Source organism: Oncorhynchus masou, chromosome 30 (genome assembly GCF_036934945.1).
Source record: "Oncorhynchus masou masou isolate Uvic2021 chromosome 30, UVic_Omas_1.1, whole genome shotgun sequence".
Classification (NCBI taxonomy): Eukaryota; Metazoa; Chordata; class Actinopteri; order Salmoniformes; family Salmonidae; genus Oncorhynchus; species Oncorhynchus masou.
In genome coordinates, this window is record NC_088241.1 from 25,842,386 (window position 1) to 25,863,757 (window position 21,372).

Genomic DNA, 21,372 nt, shown 5'->3' on the forward strand with positions numbered 1-21,372 from the left:
ACACACTCATTCATAACACTGTATAGGCTACACACACAAAAAACTGTCAGTCTTCATAGTCTCCTATATTTTCATAGCAGAATTTCTTCAATCATACTATTTAGGCTATATAGGCCAAACATCAATCCTGGCAGGTCTGAACATGTAACATTTTTACCCTGTTTGACTACAAAGTAATTTGTTCATCAGCATTAAATGTGGCAGTGAACATGCAACATGTAACATTTTTACCCTGTTTGACTACAAAGTAATTTGTTAATCAGCATTAAAGGTGGCAGCTGATATGACACATCCAACCCTGTATCTTTTTCCATAGTCTATTAATTACAATGAATAGACAATTTCATTGCCATATCTGGGGTTTGTGTGAAGTTCTCTTTCCACCCACGCGGTGGCAGTAGTTCATTTGGTGCGTTAAAACCCTGACATTTTCGCCTTCTCATCGTCGAGGTGGCGAGCCTTTAAACATGACCGTAATTACTGAAAACGTTACGTTTGATATAAAGCAGATGTTGTCTATTTTGCCTATGCGTTTTAATTGTATGTCTTTGTTAGAAGTTAAATAACGTTTTAATATATATTTGATTAATTGGCTATCTGAATTCATACTTAATTCATGTTTCTCTCTCAAACGCAACATTGCATAATTGTGCGGTAGTTTATACTCTATATATTACGATTACCACGATACCGGGTGCGTGCTATACGCGTTCGGCCTTGAGTCCACACAAACAGGGGGGCATCAAGCCATTCATTGGGAGGAAGAGCAATACAAACAGACAATATTCAAAGCTGGGGAATCAAAAGCTTGGGGTCCAAACTCAGGAACAAGTGTCCGACTGGAAGGCAGAATTAGTTAGTTTGAGATGGCGGAGGTAAGCGAGGTTTTGATGTCGGTTCTGTCCACAATTCGGGTTCCGAGGCCCGGGGACCGTGTCCACAAAGACGAATGCGCCTTGTCATTTTCTTCTCCGGTGAGTAACCCATCTTCTGATCGAACGTTATTAGCTTCGTATTAAACCTGACTTTTTTATATACACCTTTTCTTTGGGGCTGTTTTATTTTTTATATGTGTATTACCAGTTATACAGCTAGCTAGTAGGTAGTTAGCTAGTCACAACATTAGCTAGCTAACGCGTTAACTAGTTTGCTAACGTTACTGTAGCTACATTGAGAAACGTTAACGTTAGCCAGCTAACATCTTTACCATTCAGCTAACGTTGGAAAGCTGCCGTAACCAGAGGTTGTCAAATAATTTCCGACTATCATCATGAACTAGTTTGCGATGAACTCGCAGTAACATTACATAGTTAGCCAACGTTACATTTCAAGTTTAACGCTAGCTAGCCAGTTGGCTAACTATGGCTGTCACTCGACGTGTCATTCCAACTGTTTAGCTAACTAACTTGCTAGTTAGCATGCTAGAAAACCACACTGTCATTTATTGTCATGATAATCTTCAGTGTTATGAGTTGGTCGCGTGGGAAACTTAAACTACTGTCCGGTTCCATGTTGTTGGGTAAACTAGCAGCTGTCCAGTTACCAAGACAGCCAATGTAATGCCTCACCCTTTTTAATGTTCTCGCATTTATTTTAACTTTTTTTTTAGGAGAGTGAAGGAGGCTTATATGTGTGCATGAACAGTTTCCTTGGGTTCGGCAGCCAGTATGTGGATAGACACCACACCAGGAGCGGACAGCGGGCTTACCTGCACATCTCCCGGACCCGCAAAGCTCCGGTGAGTTACTCGTTGTTCCTTCAAACCTTTTACTGAAGTCTCTGGCTGAGCCGAGCCAGCAGTAGAGGCACTTGGGGCGGCAGGTAGCCTAGTGGTTGGCGCTTTTGATTCCCCTTGATTCCCCAACGGAAAGGTTGCAAGATCGAATCCCAGAGCTGACAAGGTAAAAATCTGTCGTTCTGTTAATTGAAAATAAGAATTTGTTTATTTAACTATTTACCATGTTAAATAAAGGTAAAATAAAAATAGCGGCCACACAAACACATTGATACCAAATTTCAGTTGGTATCAAAAGTATTGACGGTACAAAAGTAATATAAGTGGCAGCATCTAATGAGGCCTGTTCAGCAGGTTTTAATTCTGTTTGGATTGCTCAAAGTCTCTAGAAGAACAAATTCTTATTTGACAGATTTGTACCTTGTCAGCTCGGGTATTTGAACTTAAAACCTTTCGGTTACTAGTCCAACACTCTAACCACTTGGCTACCCTGCCACCCCACCTTTCTTGTGGATGGAGACATTCCACGATTCACTAAATTTGAACTGTCATTTTCCCCAGAAGGAAGATGAGGAGAACTCTGGATCCGGTGACCCACCCAAGAAGAAGCCAACCCGATTAGCCATAGGTAACAGCAGAGTTAACAGTAACACATTTTCAGCAGACAGGGCTATGAAGCTGCAAAGAATCCAGAGGCAGCCTTCAGGTAGCCTGGGTACCAGTCTGTTTCTACGAGCATTCCAATCCTTGTATTCCATGTCATGAAAAGCATGTGTTTAGCATATGATAAAGAGTGGAATGATAACTAAACATACTGGTACCCAGGCTAGCCTTTAGGGATGCTGACACCAACATTTTCCATTCTATCCAGTCGAACCAAAACTTTCAGAAATTACTCTGCCATGATAGATCGATGAAACTTATATCATGACTATTGACACTCCTCCTCCTCTCTCTCTCAGGTATCGAGGGAGGGTTCAACGTGGAGCAGGAGCAGTATGAGGAGGAAGTAAAAGTCGTCCTCTTCCCTGATAGACAGGAAGTTACATCCGATGACCTCACCACCATGCCGGACCTTGTGAGAGAGCGGGTGAGACACTTTGTGGGTGAACACTTCAAGTGTTGCCTCAACTGTGCTAATTATCTCTTAAGAGTGTTGTGCGTTTGTCTGTGTTTAGAAATAGGCCCTATCATTGCCATGGGCATGTAGTTTTGAATCTCTTCATTCAGTGTGTGCATAGGAAACTAACAGGATTCTGCTTTTTTTTTTGTGTGTCAGAGGGAATGGTCGGGGAGATGGAAATTAATTATAATTTGTTCTCTGCAAATTGACCACAGCTAAGCCCAAAAGAGATTGTGTTTGAAAGTAATTGAGACACGATCACTAATTTTTGTTGTTGTTGTGGGTAATACTTGGGAACAGATTTCCTGAAGTAAACTAATTTTGGCTGAATTTAGTATTTTTTGGGAACCCTCCACCAATTATTTTTTATTTTTTTTTACAAAACTTTGAGGGGCAAAAAAAACACTATAGCGGAGGGTTCTGGCCTACGGGCAGCCTGTTGACGACCCCTGTTCTAGGTATTACACTTCATAGAAATTGACCATGCATTCTTGTTGTAACCACCTTTAACCTTCTCTATATCCCTATAGGTATCTCTAGCCATGGCGGGGCTGATGTCTGCAGACTCAGTGTCTCACGCCCTGCAGGTGCAGCAGTGGGACGGCGAGGTGCGGGCGGAGTCCCGGCACGCCGTCGAACTCAAGCAGCTCGACAACGGCACCAAGATCCCTCCCAGGTGAGAGACTGGTTAGGCTAGGTTGTTGTTCTGAGCTGGCATTGGCTACAATGTCACGAGCACTCCAGCATTAATTAAAGGAACTTACACGTTGACAATTTTCCTCCTTTTTGCTTCATAAATGTCCATTAATTTAATTATAGACTTGGACCCTATACAAGGTCTGATAGTGTAATTAATAGATGAAATAATGTATGTCAATATGTAGCCTAAATAAATGTTTCGGTGAATGATCGTTAATTCTCTATCAATCTCTCATTGTCCCTACATCTTCCACTCCACCATTTGATGTTTCTGTCTCTGGCTCTCCCCACCCCTCCATCTCTTTCCCCCCTTTCGCTCCATCTCTGTCTTCCAGTGGTTGGCGGTGCGAGGTGTGTGACCTGCAGGAGAACCTGTGGATGAACCTGTCGGACGGAAGGGTGTTCTGCGGTCGCAGGTATTTTGACGGCTCCGGGGGGAACAACCATGCCCTCCTGCACTTCCAGCAGACGGGACACCCTCTAGCCGTCAAACTGGGAACCATCACCCCCGACGGAGCAGGTGATGACAATACGAATACTTGGACACTTGAAACAACACAATACCGTTTTATTTACCAAGTGCTTTTCACTAGTCCCAATATTCCAGCAGTCACCGAATCCCTATTGAGAAGCTTACCCTTATTTTTAAAAAGGGAATATTAAGAAAACATTGGCAAGGAAAAGGACAATGAGACTTCAGTCTGACTCGAAGACAGTTGTAACTGGGTAAGAGGCTATATTCTTTGAGCTTTTGATGTCTGACTTGCTTCTGTGGCCTTTCCAGATGTGTACTCCTATGACGAGGATGATATGGTACTAGATCCAAAGCTCCCCGAACACCTGTCCCACTTTGGCATTGACATGATGACCATGGAAAAGGTAGGACTGCCGAAATCAATAAAGATACAGGGTCTTGATGGGCAGGCTCTCTCCTGCTGCAGTGTTGTGGTTTAAGGACTCTTCTTCTTTAGTGACAGACATTTTCCTTCATGAATAAGGACTATACTTTTCCGTACTTGCCTTACCAGTGTTTTAATGACAAAATTATGTTCAAAGCTGGCCTGGCCCCATTTTAAATAGCTCATATTTATTGTGTTATTGTGAGATCAGTCCTCTCCATCTGGTTCATCTGTCATTGTCTTTCCTTCTCCGGTTCCTTCCCCGTTTCTCTTCTCTCTCTCCTCGACACCTCTCTTCCCCTGCAGACGGAGCATACGATGACAGAGCTGGAGATAGCGGTGAACCAGCGTGTGGGGGAGTGGGAGGTGATCCAGGAGTCAGGGGCCACCCTCCGGCCTCTGTCGGGCCCCGGCCTCACTGGCATGAAGAACCTGGGCAACAGCTGCTACCTCAACTCGGTCATGCAAGTCCTCTTCACCGTGCCTGACTTCCAGAGCAAGTCAGTAACCGTCTATCACTTCTACCTCTTAGTCTGCGTCCCAGATTCAACGCTATTCCTTTTCTAGTGCATTACTTTTGACCAGGGCCCATTGGCTCCGAGATAAAGAGAAATTGAGACGGATTGTGAAAAGAGTGCTGGAAAATACTCACGAAACCCCTCTGTCGTGTGTGTACACCGCCTCAGGTACGTCTCCAACATTGACAAGATCTTCGATGAAGCTCCAAGCGACCCAACCCAGGACTTCAAAACCCAAGTGTGAGTTTCCACCAAATGCTGCTCCCCCCCATAGTGTAACATATATACACACACACACACAAACTTAACGTTGTTAACCATTTCACCTCAAACATAAATAAGGTTAATTAAACCTGCCCTTTCCCAACAACCTTGAGACTACACACACCTACGTCTGGAAGTAGCACAGAGTCGGGGTTATAACACATGTGTATTCAAAGCTAGTCACACTGGCATACAACTGTTATGGCACACATGCATAGTCATTGGCACTGTGAGAGGCATGTGTTATTTTTGGATGGACAGTAGGTCATTGTCTAAAGGCCAGCCTTTCTCCACAACATGTCATTAACTGTTCACTTATCTGAGCAAAAACAATCAATTTCTATGGCCACTGCTAGCATTAGATAAAATACAGGGATGGTAATTGTTAGCACTTATTTTTAAGTATTTGAAAAACAATGCAGGCTAAAAACCTATCTGCAGGCTTAGGACCAAATCTCCTTCAACACTTCCCAATGATTTATACGATTTTTCAGAAGTAGAATCTCTCGCGATTGAACAGTAATTCCTGTTTTCATTATCCTCTATTTCTACATTTTTAAATGGACTTTATTCCAATGTTGTTTTGGTGTTCAACATCTCTTCCTTATTTCAGAGCAAAGCTGGGCTATGGTCTGTTGTCGGGCGAGTATTCCAAACCAGCACCTGACCCCGGAGAGGGCTCTGAACCCAGCTCTGAACCCAGAGTAAGTGAATGGAAGCACTCGAAGATTGTGCAGAAGTTTTTCTTAAGTCAGAATGCTAGCAACCTGGCGCACTGGCGCCTCAAACACCTGCCTCCAAAATGACAAGATTTTTCCAGTTGTTTACATTAAGCGATTGTGTGTTCACTTTCCATGTGTATTGTCTAAATAAATAAAAATTGTTTTGTTTCCAGGGTGACCAGGTTGGCATAGCGGCACGCATGTTCAAAGCACTTGTTGGGCGGGGCCACCCAGAGTTCTCCACCAATCGGCAACAAGACGCCCAGGAGTTCTTATTACACTTCATTAATATGGTGGAGGTAAAGTCACCCCATACTCCATCCCTTTCCATTTTCTGTCATCAGATTTTTCCCTCCTGTTGTACCCCATTTTCTTAGTTTGTTTTATTAACCTCCACTTCAGAGAAACTGTCGTTCGGGGGTGAACCCGTCTGAAGCCTTCCGTTTCCTAGTAGAGGAGAGGATCGTGTGTCAGCAATCACAGAAAGCAAAGTACACGCAGAGGGTGGACTACATCCTCCAGCTACCTGTGCCCATGGACCAGGCCACCAACACCGGTGAGGGGCTCAAGGGAAATGTAGTTTGTGTCAGCGAGTCTACTTCTGCTCCATCAACTGCCCTTGTTTTTTATTGAAGCCTCATTAAATAAGTCAACCAACAAGTTTTTTTAAGTCATGCACTACCATTCAAAAGTTTGGGGTCACTTAGAAATGTATGTTTTCATGGAAAACAAGGACATGAAATGAGTTGCAAAATGAATAGGAAATATAGTCATGATGTTGACAAAATTGTAAATAGTGATTTTTAATTGAAATAATTGTGTCCTTCAAACTTTGCTTTCGTCAAGGAATCCTCCATTTGCAGCAATTACAGCCATACAGACATTTGGCATTCTAGTTGTCAATTTGGTGAGGTAATCTGAAGAGATTTCACCCCATGCTTCCTGAATCACCTCTCACAAGTTGGGTTGGCTTGATGGGCACTTCTTACGTACGGTCAAGATGCTCCCACAACAGCTCAATAGGGTTGAGATCTGGTGACTGTGCTGGCCACTCCATTATAGACAGAATACCAGCTGACTGCATCTTCCGTAAATAGTTATTGCATAGTTTGGAGCTGTGCTTTGGGTCATTGTCCTGTTTTAGGAGGAAATTGGCTCCAATTAAGTGCCGTCCACAGGGTATGGCATGGCGTTGCAAAATGGAGTGATAGCCTTCATCCTTCAAGATCCCTTTTACCCTTTACAAATCTCCCACTTTTACCATCACCAAAGCACCCCAGACCATCACATTGCCTTGTCCATGCTTGACAGATGGCGTCAAGCACTCCTCCAGCATCTTCATTTTTTCTGCGTCTCACAAATGTTCTTTGTGATCAGAACACCTCAAACTTAGATTTGTCTGTCCATAACACTTTTTTCCAATCTTCCTATGTCTGTGTTCTTTTTCCCATCTTAATCATTTCTTTTTATTGGCCAGTCTGAGAACTTTTTCTTTGCAACTCTACCAAGAAGGCCAGCATCCCGGAGTCACCTCTTCACTTTTGACGTTGACTGGTGTTTTGCGGGTACTATTTAATGAAGCTGCCAGTTGAGGATTTGTGAGGCGTCTGTTTCTCAAACTAGACACACTGATGTACTTGTCCTCTTGCTCAGTTGTGCACCGTGGCCTCCCACTCCTCTTTCTATTCTGGTTAGAGACAGTTTGCACTGTTCTGTGAAGGGAGTATTACACAGCGTTGTACGAGATCTTCAGTTTCTTGGCAATTTCTCGCATGGAATTGCCTTCATTTCTCAGAACAGGAATAGACTGACGAGTTTCAGAAGAAAGTTCCTTGTTTCTGGCCATTTTTGAGCCTGTAATCAAACCCACAAATGCTGATGCTCCAGATACTCATCTAAAGAAGGCCAGTTTTATTGCTCCTTTAATCAGCACAACAGTTTTCAGCTGTGCTAACATAATTGCAAAAGTGTTTTCTAATGATCATTTAGCCTTTTTAATATTATAAACTTGGATTAGCTAACACAATGTGCCATTGGAACACAGGAGTGATGGTTGCTGATAATGGGCCTTTGTACACCTATGTAGATATTCCATTAAAAATCAGCTGTTTCCAGCTACAATAGCCATTTACAACATTAACAATGTCGACACTGTATTTCTGATCAATTTGATGTTATTGTAATGGGCAAAAAAATGTGCTTTTCTTTCAAAAACAAGGACATTTCTAAGTGACCCCAAACTTTTGAACGGTAGTGTATATTCTTCATAAAATAACATTTATTTAAATGTAAAAAATAAATGATGTCTCTATCAGAGGAGCTGCAGGAGGCTGAGCGTCGGCGCGAGGAGGCAGACTCGTCGGGAGCCCCTCCCCCCGCGCCGGTGCGCGCCTGTATCCCGTTCACAGCGTGCATGGCGGCACTCAGCGAACCGGAGACACTCACAGACTTCTGGAGCTCCGCCGCGCAGGCCAAGACCACCGCCACCAAGTATGACAACGCACACGATTCAGTCAGTCAGTCAATCAATCTATCAATCAGTTTCCCAGTCAATGAAATGTCTTTCCCAACTCCAGTCCACGAGTACCCACCACAGCACAGATTTTTGTTATAGCCCCGGACAGGCACGCCTGATTCAACTTGTCAACTGATCATCAAGCCCTCAATGAGTTGAATCCGGTGAGTTTGTCTGGGGGGGTACAACAAAAATCTGTGCTGTTGGGGGGACTGGAGTTGTAAAACACTGAATTAAATCATGCATCAATCAATGCTTTTTCCTAGGGAAAATTAGTCTCCCTCTCTCTCTTCATCCCTCTTTCAGGACCACCCGCTTTGCCTCTTTCCCTGACCACATGGTTATCCAGGTTAAGAAGTTCACTTTTGGACAGGACTGGGTCCCCAAGAAACTGGGTGAGTAGTCTGCTCTGCACACAGTGTAAACAAGGTCTACATGATCTTCTGTATTGAATTGTATTGTAATTTACATACGCATGCAACATCTACACCTGTGGGTTATCACAGACGCTATCAGTTAAATTCAAGTGGGAAATTCCACTGTAGTTTCTTGCCAAGTCCAAGGAACCACAGATGAAATGACTTTTCCATTAATGGGAGAACTGAAACGTTGGATTAATGTGGCACAGTCCCGGTCAACTAAATAGATGTTTGTTTATCCCTGCAGACGTAAGCATCGACGTTCCCGACACGCTGGACCTGACTGCGCTCCGTGGGACCGGCCAGCAGCCGGGGGAGGAGCTTCTGCCAGAGGTGGCCCCACCCCCTCTCATGACCCCTGATGTGGAGGTCAAAGGTATCCTGGGTTCCCACGGCAACGAGGAGGACGACTCGCTCTACTCCCCACTACTGTGTCAGTCTGTCTTTTCTGATCTTCCCTTCCTTCATCCTGTCGTCCCGTCACCATCTTTTCCTTTCTTCTTTCCCTCTTTTATGTTTTCTCCATGTTTTTGTGTTCAAACCTTTTTTGAAGTTTGTTTTTGCATTTTCAATGAGGTGATGTGGTGCGAAAGAGACTTGGTTTGCGCTTATTGCCCAGAATATGAGTTTAGTATGGTTTGCCAACATGTGGTTTTATTTCGTTGTCCGTCTCCAAATGTCCAGTTTCTCAGCAGTTAGGACCATTCATGACATCCTTATTGTTGCTGCCGTCTGTGGAGTGCATCCACATAATTAGACCCTGTCCCTCCTCACTCTCTCTATCTCTCAGCCCCAGTCCTGGACGACTCCACCGTGTCCCAGTTGTGTGAGATGGGATTCCCACTGGAGGCCTGCAGGAAGGCTGTGTACTATACTGGGAATACTGGAATCGACGCAGCCATGAACTGGGTCATGGGCCACATGGACGACCCAGGTGGGATCAGTTGTGCCAAATACACCATCAAACACGTGTGTCTGTCATGGATGTAGGGCTGTAAGTGGGTGGTGGTTGTTGAGAAATGTAAGTGATTTAATTAGATGGTATGGGCTGCCATGTGTTTGAACGTGAAGTAAAACCAGTCAGTAATTTCCAGCAATGTTGTTACTCACGTTTTACAATAGTAATTTCACGATTACATTCACGTTTCCTCCCCATCTGTGGATTGGCAGATTTCTCCGCTCCCATGGTGTTGCCAGGCACCAGCTCGGCTCCCGGAACCACGCCCACAGAGAGCGTTTCTGAGGAGCACCTAGCAACCATCGTCTCCATGGGCTTCAGCCGAGACCAGGCCACGCGAGCACTGAGGGCCACGGTGAGACAGTGTTTCCCTTAACATTACTACCTTTCACATCTAGCACTGCTGTAGTGACAGCACTCCTTGATGTTGCTTCAAAGAAATAATACAAAAACTGCAGTGAGATTTCACACATGCTCATTTACTGATATGATTAGACCTTTGGCACAATATACTCTATTCTAGCACACGGTTGAAGTTCACACTCATTTGTGCTGCTGGTCAGGTCTCCAACCTTTAACCAAGTGGTCTCTCCTATCCGTCTCTTCCAGAGTAACGTCCTAGAGCGCGCTGTGGACTGGATCTTCTCCCACCTGGATGATCTAGAGTCCATGGAAGTTTCGGAGGGGGGTCGCTCGGCCGCCGAGAGTGAGGGGTCCAGGGAGCCCCCTCCTGGGCCCAAAGTCAGAGACGGACCTGGCAGTAAGTCAACAGTGAGAGGAAGGGAGTGGGTTCAGGTTGGGTGTTTGAACATATTTTAATATTCTCTTCAAGCTTTTTAAATTATTTCTTTATTATAAGAACAGGTATGCACTCCCGGAAAACAAAGAATATACTCCTTTTTTCCCCCCTCAACATGTATTGGTTATTGACTTACTCTTTGTGGAAAGTCTATTTAAATGTGTTTTGACAATACGCACAGACTCCAAATTGATGTCCAGTTGCAGTATAGATGCACACTGTCACTGATGTCTCCGCTTTGCATGTCTCGTTTTTTTTCTCCTCTCCCTCCCCCTCTCTTCCAGAGTATGAGCTGTTTGCCTTCATCAGTCACATGGGCACGAGCACTATGTGCGGCCACTACGTCTGCCACATCAAGAAGGACCAACAGTAAGCGCCATCCTCTTTCATTTCATATAGAAGAATCCACTCCTTTATACACACACTTGATACATGACTGTAGTTCTACTTAATACCCCACTGCTGTGGCGCACGGTGTTGCTATTGAGATTCTGTGGCTATAACAATCTCGACAAAGCTTTAAAGTACTGTTTCTTGTCTTCTCATGTCTGTCTGTGCCTTTTCTCTTCTCTCACTCACAGGTGGGTTATCTTTAACGATCAGAAAGTGTGTGCCTCAGAGAAGCCGCCTAAGGACCTGGGTTACCTCTACTTCTACCGGAGAGTCACCGAGTAAACGGCGGAGGGCAGAGTTTCACTTAGGGAGGGGAAGAGGGTCGCTAACATGTACACACTGTCACACTGAGCTACTAAGAATGCTCTGACACAAGCTTCTGAACTGACAAATGTAGGGTTTAAATAAATACACCTTTCCTACAGCTATGTACGCAGACACAGGCAGGTGGAATGGATGGGGTGTTTAAAGGAGAACTGTCTTTTTTCCATTTTTATTTCATTTTTACAATAAACACTGTAGTGTTGGTGGAAGTCTGCTGGTGTGTTCACCCCTTAAGTCTATACTCATCTTGCAACTGACACCAGTCAACTCATAATAGATACTGGTATCATTATACAGTGTCTAATGCAACAATGTTCCCACCCCCCACTTCCCTGAACAACATGCCACTCATCTCTTATTGACTAGAATCTGTTGTGTTGTCATTGCTTCTTAAGCCAAGCACCGCCTCCCTTCTCTCCCCCTTCTGTGTTCCGACATGGCATTTTCATAAGTTCGGCGTCCACAGTAATAGAGAGAGTTAATATACAAAAAAATGTCATAAAATGTGTATTACAAAAAACTAAACCAAACTGGTTGTTCTTTCAAGTGTGGTGAGGGTGATATCTGGCTTAGTTTTGTTTATTTTGTTAAAATAAATAACTTTGTTACTTCTGCTGTGACAAAATAAAGTTGTCTTTCTGCTGCCCCAGCTTGTTGTGTGATTGTGTTGAGATGGATGTGACTGGTCGTCTAGTGGCCCTGCTGCGCTAGGTCCTTACATTCAGGCTCTTACTGAAGAGCCAGGGACACCAGGTGAGTCATGGTGCTCTGCACTGGCTTCAGGCCACAGGCTCAACATCTTGAGTTTTGTTACATGACAGACACATGGTGAGTGTAATCATAGGTCCTGTCTTCATCACAGGGTGGGAGTGGGATCATTGTGTGTCTTGGTGGGGGGTTAATTGGTTATCAGTTATACCTGACACTATACTGCATTGTGACTCATTTTACTTTGGCTGTTACTAGGATCTTCAAATAACTAATTTAGTAGTCTTTCAGGTGTGTATATCTTCATGGCCACATGCATGGAAGACCCAAGGCCATCCCATTGATTAATATCAGTTTTGCCATTCGATTTATTTGGATGATAGACTATCCGACATTTATTTTCTTTAATAGCGTGGTTTTATGAGGTCGATTTTTAAAGTAGGCTACAATCGATAATGCAAAAGCACATACTATATTTACATTAGACGTTCAGGCGGTATCGCGGTCAAGTTCACGTTATAAAGGATAATCACAAAGTATGCAGTCAGTCAGAGCAAAAGCAATGTTTCCCATATACAGCGCATTTTGTAGATTGCACCTTTAATAGTAAGGAGCCCATTTCCCATGAAGTTGGATCACTGTGGTGGAAGGTAAATACAGAATAAAAATAAGGGGTTTGCAAAGATGCATGCAGGTAGCATGCGGAAACCCACAATCTTTCCAAAGTGCAGAAGTTTTTTCTTCGATCTCATTCTGCTCTACTGTCACTATCCTCAACGCATACTCATTAGTATATTGTCGTGTAAGGATTTTTTTCTCCGATTTTTGTAACCTAAGACGTTTTGAGAATCCAGTTCAGGTAAATTACAAATCAGATCAGGTAATATTAATGTTTCCGTATGTTTTGTCGGAGCTAGTTCAGTTACATGGGCTATATGTTTTTTTTTACCCGGAGAGGAGTTTTATTTATATTTTTTTAACGTGGGAAATGCTGAAGGCAAGAGGGAACGGATAATCAACCTTTAACAGTTGAATTTAGACACAACTATATTGCACAAATCCATTTTTCTGGACGAAGCCAGCCTAAATATTTTGGTTTCATTTTGTTAAAACACTCCCGGACCAGACTAAAATTTGATTAACGCAGATGCTTCTTAGTTGGGGTGTGGGAAGAGTCTGACTTCAGGGAAATGGCACTTAATACACTGAATTTAGACTACCAAACGTATATTTAGACCGAATCACCATCTCTTCAAAGTAAGTTACTAAATATAGTCCAGTTTGTGACACTCTATGAAATGGGAAGTTACATTATCTGTAATTTATTGTCGTGAGCTTTGAAAATATTGATATATGCCGATTTTAAAGTGTTTAAAATTCATTAAAATGTTGATGATGGTAGTATGATTAACTAAAGAAAATCTACATTTTCATGAAGTTTTTTGGCATTTTTTTACTTTTTGAAAATACAAATATTAACAGACAAACACCAACAAATGTCAAAACTGATAGGTAGATGCAAAAAAAAATCGTTTCAGCCTGTGGGGCCTGGCCTTAAAACTGTTGAATCACCACGATCAAGTAGGCTATTACAATGTTCCATAACACACAAGGAAATGTAGGATGTTTCATTGACTTGAATAATTATATGTGTAAAAAATAATAGTTATAGCAAATGAATCGCTCTTTATCAATAGTACATCAATTAGATATTGTAGTATAGGCTTTTATCGAACAGGCATCTACGTTTTTAACCATGCTTTATTTGTTAGGCTACTTCTTTGCAAATAAATCAACCATAGATTAACCGCCTACTCAATAGCCTACACAATATCAAACAATAAGTGTCTGTAGCCTATCACTGTTTGTGAGTTAATCAATGATAATACGAATCTAAGAATCATTTGGCTACTGCATTTTTGTCAATTTCAAAATTGTGGTTAGAAACCACAAGTTCGCTCAAACAGAAGCACATATAAGAACATAGTCTAGATTAAACTCTACTTAGAAATGTACTTAAGCCAAACAAAGGTTTAAGATAATTGTTATAGAATATATTTGACATTTTAGATGTTTCAAAAGTGTCAATCTCTCCTTAAAATGTTCTATGCATTTTGACTGCAAGAATGTAATTTAAATTTGTATTCCATATTTCAGATAAAATGTCCAATATGAAGACCTTGTCCTGGTTTGTGTTTGGTGGGTAAAGATCTACACTACATGAATGAAATATTAAAATGTTATTGTATTCATTTTACTCTTACTTTGACCCTTCACACACACACACATACACACACCCTTTTCTCTTCTTTCTCTTTCTATTACATTCAAAGGGCATTATGGGCATGGGAAACATATGTTTACATTGTCAATGCAAGTGGTATAGACTATTAACAAAAGGGAAATAAACAAGGGAACTAAAACCATCCAAAATGAACAGTAAACATTACACTCACAAAAGTTTTAAAATAATATATACATTTCAAATGTTATATTGCTGGCTATGTACAGTGTTGTAACAATGTGCAAATAGTATGAAAGGGAAAATAAATGAACAGATATCTCTCTCTCTCTCTCTCTATGAATTCAATTTCAATTCAGTATGCTTTATTGAAATGGAAAGTTAATAATAAATAATAATACCAAGTAACAGAAGTACTTAAATAATAATAAAGTGATTGCAGTACTTTCTCTCCCTCTCTTATTCTCTCTCTTTCTCCGCTCAGCCCTGGGTATTCTCCATGTGGTGGGTGAGGTGATCTACAAGAGAATTGGTCTGCCCGTCAATATTGATTGTGGAGTCAAGACCTCTTACAAGGATGTAGAGTGGAGACATAAAGCTGTGGGTGGAAGTGAATCTGTGTCGATCATGGGCATGAAAGTGAAGACTGGCAGCCAGCGAAAAGGTGGATAGAAGAGAGCTCATTATACAGAAGGAAATTGGTTATTTCATGAAAAAGTAGCAGTAACAATAAGTGTTTCCTAAAATACTGCAGAGATCATATGAAGTATAACAAATGTACACATGGCGTTTTGTACGTGTTCATTATAGTCCTTGTCTTTCCCCCATGCCAGGAAATGCTCCCATGGTTGAAAGGGCGAAAATGAGAGGGGACAAGCTGGAAATCTCTGCTCTACAGGGTGGTGACGCCGGAATTTACATCTGTATGGTGGACGGGAAAACGATGGATCACAGACTCGACATTGTCACAGGTGTCACTCCACACATGTTTAACAAGTGAATGTGGACACCAGTCCTGCAAATTAGCAGTTTTTATAGCAGTGATAATGAAGTGATATTATTATTGCTAGTACATTTGAATGGCACCACCCAAGCAGATCTGGGTTCAAATACTATTTGAAATAATTTTGAATGCTGTATCTGTGCTTGATTGAGCTTCCATGTTGCAATGGAACCAATAGAAACGTCTCAAAAGTGCAATCCCCATCCACTTAGCACCCCAGGCAGGCTAAAGCTAATATAATATTTAAAATAGTATTTAAACCTAGGTCTTCACCAGAGGCAAATTATAATGGAAGAATTCATGTGGCGAAAGCTTCCATGTTCAATTTAGACAATACTCCCTCTGTCTCTTCTCTCCCTATCTTTTCCTCCTCTCTTTATTTTCATACTCTACCCCTCCCTCTTTATTTCCCCTCTCCCCCTCTACCCCCCCCCCACCCCTGTCTGTACCAGTCAATGTCCACCCTGCCAATGTCCTCATCCAAGGCACCAATGCTATCCTCGAGTGCCAGGTGACCGGAGTGGATCCCTTGCCCAGTGTGGAGTGGGTTAGTCCAGGTGGAATGGCGGCAGGGGCCCCTGTACGACCTGGCTTTGGGAATGTCTCTTTCAGCTCTGTGGCCCTGTCAGACACAGGAGAATGGACTTGTCAGATTACTCAGAATGAGAAGATACACAAAGAGACTCAGACCATCAATGTGAAAAGTAGGTAGAAGGTGGTTTTGGTAGCATCCCCAATACAATCATGATAAAAATGAAAATAACAATGTTTTTGTCTTTTCTCTCACAGGTTTGTTGACTGCTAAGCCCCTCTTGCCGGTGGAGGGCCAAGATGATGAGCAGGGGCACAGTGGACCTAACTCTGATGTAAAAACTGTGACAACTTGCAATCACTGTGAGTATCACTACTTTATGAACACTGTATACTGGTTCATAGTTTAATTTTCAACATGGTAAAGGTATTAGAAGCTCCTACTTGATTCAATCCCTCCTTGACATTGGTCAATTCAGGATGGGAGGAGGGGTTGTTGAAAAAGTAAAAACAACAAAATACTTTAATGTTTCTCATTCATCTAAAGTGATTCAATAAAATCAATTATTCACAAAAGAAACTATGGTACATTCTATCTCCACACCATTTGACAGATAGGGGACAAATCCTAACTTGAAAAACCAGTGTGAAATGCCAAATTTCGAGTTAACTGGGCATTGACGTCAATACGGAGATTTTGTAGTGAGTGTCACTTCAAGGTCTTCACTGAGGCGCTCTCTGGTCGTGTGTCTCTCAGGTACCAAAGGCAGCCAGCAGCCCGTTGAGGGGGTGTCCATGCTGGGCTTAAGCCTGTGGGTGTGGGTGGCAGTGGGAGCAGGATGCTTGGTCGTGGTCTTACTCCTGGTGACTATTGTTCTCCTGTACCACAGGAACAAAATAATTAAGGTAAGGAGACAGGCAGGAGGGGAGGGAGGGATCAATGAAAATGTCACTGCCAAACTTATAACCCAAAGTGATCTATAAGCAATATAATATATATTATAATATAAGCAATATTTATATATTTATATATATATATATATATATATATATATTAAGTCCGTGCTACAGAAAGCTGTATTGGTCTGCTAATACAAGACTAGTAAAGGCCCAGTGCACGCACTACTGGTTTGAGAGAAAATATATATTTTTATTAATCACTTTTTTAAATTCTGATTTTTCAGGGGGTGCTGCAGCACCCATACTTCCCACAGCTATGTCTATAACTCAATTAAATATTAATTTAGTTATATTCAAGTGGAGCAAGTGCTTAACAGCAAATGAAAGAGAAAGACAATACTTTTTTTCCTCCCTCAGAGAAGAGCCCGGAAGGTGAAGAACATCAGAGAGCCTTTGAAGTCCAACGGCTACTGCCAGTGTAACCGGTAGCTACTCTATTGCTATATCTAGTAGAATCATAGAAGGGAATTTCTGCACACTGTGTATTCCTGAACGGTCACATAGACCAGTGGTTTTCAAACCTCCCCCTTTACAATTTGTTGTAGCTCTGAACTAGCTCACCTGATTCGCCTATTCAAGTGCTTGATGATTAGTTTACAAGTTGAATCAGGTTTGCCGGCTATGGAAATAATAGTTAAAATACACAGAACTGTGTAATATAAAGTAGTTAGTGATACATTGTCAAGTTTAATATTGTAACACATGTATTTCACAGCACACTAGTGGGTCCACCTCGGAGGACACAGAGAGAGAAGCCTTTGGCTGTACCACTGAAACAGTGCTGATGGAGTGGAGCATTATGGGCTGGAACAGGCTTGATCGACGACACAGGGTGGATGGAAAAATGAGAGAGAGAGAGAGAAAAGTAGTCTTATACAGTTAGATTGACCCAAGGGAGAGAGAGAGAGGGGGTGAGATAATGTAAATGGGCTTATGTCTGTTTCAAAAATATGAATGATGAAATGATATAAACTGAAAATCACGTGTTGAAGAAAGAAACAAGCAATGTTATTCTTACCTATGTTATTGAATGTCATCAGACGTCTTTCCTGGCATTGTACGGCCATCCTCTAATGCATTGCATCTTTGTACTTAGATAATACTCAATGATTATTCATTTTCACACAAAGCCGCAGATGTATACCGTACGGTTTTCGAAGGCTTTTGCAATGATTCTTGCTGTTATATTGTTCATAGTGGCCTATTTACAGACGTTACAATTTTGTCAACTTTATGGCTACTTTTTTTTTTAAATACCTGCTTGTTAAGTTATGAATTGATATGCCTGTTCAGTTCATGTGTTTTCTTGTTGAAGGGAATGAAGATCATAATAACCAATAAAGCATATTTTTTGGATTCTTTGTCTCACTTTTAATGAGTATACTTTTTATTTGAGTCTTTTTTACCACTTACTTCAGCCTCCTATTACATACATTCTAGTGGTGTTGTCCGTGGTTATGTTTCACTTAACTGGTGCAGTAGAGTGCAGACAGCTGCCAGTAACCATGTAGACTCCAACCATGTTGAGTTATGTCTTGGGAGTGCGAGTCTAGTAAAAAACAGTATGTATGTGTGTCTGTGTGTAAACAAAAAAAAGTACCAAATTGTCATACTTGAGTAAAAGTAAAGATAACTTGATTGAAAATGACTCAAGTAAAAGTGAAAGTCACCCAGTAAAACACTACTTGAGTAAAAGTCTAAAAGTATGAGGTTTGAAATATATTTAAAACCTCTAAAAGGTTAGCTGTCTAAGCTAACATATGGAATTGTTTTAAGATGGTCATACCATTGATTGTTTAGAATTTTAGGACCCCTTTAGGTATCAAAAATTATTAGAATTTGTTTTATTTAATAAAATATTGAATTTGGCCTTTACTACTATAGCCCATAGAAATGCATTGAATAACACATTCATAAATGGCAAAAAATAAATATATTTGTTTTTTTGGACACATATTTAACCCCTTATTTTTCTTGGCACAAAACTACCTCCAAACTTCGTGACACTTGTGGGGGTCGTAGGGCAAAACGGAGAACACGATCGTGTTCGTTAGTCTACCCTTTCCATAATAGTGTTTAAAGGCCAGACTGCTCGGACGCTACACACGTTTTTTGTGAGAAGACCGATTTTTGTGATGTTTCCTGGTCTGACAAACACGGATGTAGCTCGGCTACCTTCTACCGCAGATGTGGAAAGCCGAAATAGGCAGACGCAGCCCATGCAAAAACGGAATATCTCTGCAGAAACTGATATCTCTTGCTTAAACTGACAGATTTTTAATTGTTTTAATGTTAATGTTACTTAGATTGAAGCACGGGTGTTTAAGGATTAAGTGTCAAAAGTTTTTTTATATAAAAATAGGAAACGTAATTTGCTAAAATATACTTAAGTAACAAAAGTTAAAGTATTAATCATTTCAAATTCCTTATATTAAGTGAACCAGACGGCACCATTATCTTGTTTTTTTACATGTAGGGATAACCAGGGGCACACTCCAATACTCAGACAATCCTTTACAAAAGAAGCGTGGTTAGTGTGTGGTTAGTGAGTCCGCCAGATCAGAGGCAATAGAGATGACCAGGGATGTTGTCTCAATAAGTGCGTCAATTGGACCATTGTCCTGGTACTTTTGGGTGTCAGGGAAAATATAGTGAAGTAAAAGCAAAAGTAGTCAAAAATATAAATAGTAAAGTACAGATACCCCAAAAAACGACTTAAGTATTTTTTACTTAAGTACTTTACACCACTGTGTGTGTGTGTGTGTGTGTGTGTGTGTGTGTGTGTGTGTGTGTGTGTGTGTGTGTGTGTGTGTGTGTGTGTGTGTGTGTGTGTGTGTGTGTGTGTGGGTGTGTGTGTACACGTGTACACGTGTATGTAACACAGAAGGCACCAGTGAGAGGATCAGAGGGGACCATGTAGTGCATTCTAGCTTCCTGTCTCCCTGTGTGTAACAGTGAGTACAGTTTGAGTGATGTCAGACGTGATCTCATCTGCACTGGGAGCATCAGACTGGTGAGTACAGCATTACTATATGTGTTTTTCACACTTACGATAAAGATGGATTTGTCAGACTGAGGATAATGTAGAAGCAAATTGTTATCTAGGGAAAAAAACAATAGTTAATTCACTGTGCTAGTACTAATAATTCTAATAACATTGCACTAAAAGAATACATAGCTATGGATGAGTGGTACCCAGAGCCATATAAACTTTTATCAATCGTATATTCTCTGGTGGCACCTAATGGAGTTTGGAGAATTGACACAATGACAAAAAGACACAGCTTCTAATAATACGATGTTGGTGGAATCATATGTGTTGCAGGGAGGTTTTAGAACAGCTACAAACAAACAAAAATGGACTTGTGAAATACCTGCCAACATTTCGCAATATGATCCTGACGTAACTGGAAAGGAGTGTATGGTCTTTCCACTCACATTGCCATCTGTACCTGGACAATTGCCTGAGATACAGTACATGTATATATTGTTTTCAAGTGCAGGGGCTTAGATAGTTGTATGCTTTGTGTCCCGACCGTGACTGCTGGAACCATATATGTACCGGAAGATATAACAGATTATTAACAATTACGGGTTGAGTGTATGTAGGCTACATCCAACAGAATTGACACATGCAGGTTATGTAGAATATACTGTGTTTACAATCCTTTCAAAAAGGGGTTAACTCTTATTGGAACAGTGGTTAGCAGGTCTTGCCTACAGGCTGGAAGACCTAGGTTTGAGACCCACAAGGGGCATTACATTGTTACCATTTGCAAAAATTAGTGTGATGTGGGATGTTGCCTTGAGGGCCGTCAGAGAGGGTATTGGTATAGTGAAGTGTGGGGACACGTTCTCCAGAATGGAAGGGACTGTGTAACAAACCTGGCCTAGGTAGGCCTGTTACGATGCTAGGAGACCCGTAAGGGATCTTACACTGTCGCCATTCCCTACAATAGTGATTTAAACCATTCTCACACCTTCTTTAGATGCTCCCAGAGTTGTAATGTAATAACATGTTGAGTATCGTCTTTTTCAGGCATGTTGATAGTATTGGGTGATGGCTGGCCAGATGCTATTTGGTGTAAATTCTATGATTGCTTTGAAGTCAGTGCTTGGTGTGAGTAAGTACACTAATGGGTGTGACTATTGTTCAGCCTACAGTGTATGCAGTGATGTCAACTTGCTGTATATCTACTCTGATTAGGTCGTATTCTAGCCTGGGCTCTCTGTGACAATAACACGTGTGTTTGCAATAGCAGCATGGGATCGTAGTACCATTTGCATTGAGTATGCCATACATATCTGGTAAAACATGTACTTGTACTGTACCAATAGTGTAGCCTCGGTTTTTGTATAGTACTATCGAGTCATTATTACTGACCTCTTTTAAGGCCTTTATTGTGAAGAACTGAATTATTCCCAGAAGTTACCTGTGTGTGTCCAGAGGGTAAAGAGAAGAGCCGGTGTTGATGTAACTCTTACTAGGCTGCGTTCTTGTGATCAGAGAACTAATACAAGATCGAGTACTTGACCTGTTGTAACCGCGAGTCGCTTAAT

General features: G+C 41.6%; 3 protein-coding genes across 8 annotated transcripts in view; all 3 read left to right on the forward strand.

The window, feature by feature from the left end:
• Window positions 1–459: 459 nt before the first annotated feature.
• On the forward strand, window positions 460–12,012 carry LOC135522437 (ubiquitin carboxyl-terminal hydrolase 5-like). Of its 3 annotated transcripts, none has more exons than XM_064948687.1 (20): window positions 460–974; window positions 1,610–1,738; window positions 2,300–2,363; window positions 2,698–2,825; window positions 3,389–3,534; window positions 3,893–4,077; window positions 4,342–4,436; window positions 4,763–4,956; window positions 5,143–5,214; window positions 5,852–5,942; window positions 6,134–6,259; window positions 6,363–6,516; window positions 8,276–8,450; window positions 8,782–8,870; window positions 9,142–9,327; window positions 9,685–9,828; window positions 10,065–10,207; window positions 10,462–10,612; window positions 10,936–11,020; window positions 11,233–12,012. In XM_064948687.1, the coding sequence occupies exons 1-20, from the start codon at window positions 867–869 to the stop codon at window positions 11,324–11,326; spliced, it is 2,559 nt and encodes an 852-aa protein (XP_064804759.1). In that variant the 5' UTR covers window positions 460–866; the 3' UTR covers window positions 11,327–12,012. The 3 variants fall into 3 exon arrangements, with proteins under 3 accessions (XP_064804759.1, XP_064804758.1, XP_064804760.1); XM_064948686.1 differs by having other exon boundaries at window positions 461–974; window positions 2,297–2,363; XM_064948688.1 differs by having other exon boundaries at window positions 461–974; window positions 2,297–2,363; window positions 9,142–9,270.
• An 803-nt stretch (window positions 12,013–12,815) lies between these two features.
• On the forward strand, window positions 12,816–18,168 carry LOC135522438 (uncharacterized). Of its 2 annotated transcripts, none has more exons than XM_064948689.1 (9): window positions 12,816–12,935; window positions 14,234–14,275; window positions 14,803–14,982; window positions 15,152–15,289; window positions 15,774–16,025; window positions 16,111–16,215; window positions 16,610–16,758; window positions 17,170–17,237; window positions 17,528–18,168. In XM_064948689.1, the coding sequence occupies exons 2-9, from the start codon at window positions 14,239–14,241 to the stop codon at window positions 17,595–17,597; spliced, it is 999 nt and encodes a 332-aa protein (XP_064804761.1). In that variant the 5' UTR covers window positions 12,816–12,935; window positions 14,234–14,238; the 3' UTR covers window positions 17,598–18,168. The 2 variants fall into 2 exon arrangements, with proteins under 2 accessions (XP_064804761.1, XP_064804762.1); XM_064948690.1 differs by lacking the exon at window positions 12,816–12,935 and adding an exon at window positions 12,986–13,333.
• Window positions 18,169–19,740: 1,572 nt separating this feature from the next.
• The window catches only part of LOC135522445 (T-cell surface glycoprotein CD4-like), a 29,972-nt gene continuing 28,340 nt past the window's right edge, over window positions 19,741–21,372 (forward strand). The window contains exon 1 of one of the 3 annotated variants that reach the window (XM_064948711.1): window positions 19,741–19,825. Coding sequence is in view for 1 of the 3 variants with exons in the window: in XM_064948708.1 (XP_064804780.1) it covers window positions 19,785–19,825 (41 nt within the window). In the remaining 2 variants the exon portion in view is untranslated. The remainder of the gene's footprint in view (window positions 19,826–21,372) is intronic. The other 2 variants (XM_064948714.1, XM_064948708.1) reach the window with 2 other exon arrangements.

Coding starts and splice junctions, on each gene's coding strand:
- LOC135522438 (XM_064948689.1), top strand. CDS start 14,239: ATGTCCAATATGAAGACCTTGTCCTGGTTTGTGTTTG. Junction 16,216..16,609: donor TGTGACAACTTGCAATCACT/GTGAGTATCACT, acceptor TGTGTCTCTCAG/GTACCAAAGGCAGCCAGCAG. Junction 16,759..17,169: donor ACAGGAACAAAATAATTAAG/GTAAGGAGACAG, acceptor TTCCTCCCTCAG/AGAAGAGCCCGGAAGGTGAA.
- LOC135522437 (XM_064948686.1), top strand. CDS start 867: ATGGCGGAGGTAAGCGAGGTTTTGATGTCGGTTCTGTCCACAATTCGG. Junction 1,739..2,296: donor CCCGGACCCGCAAAGCTCCG/GTGAGTTACTCG, acceptor CATTTTCCCCAG/AAGGAAGATGAGGAGAACTC. Junction 11,021..11,232: donor CACATCAAGAAGGACCAACA/GTAAGCGCCATC, acceptor TCTCACTCACAG/GTGGGTTATCTTTAACGATC.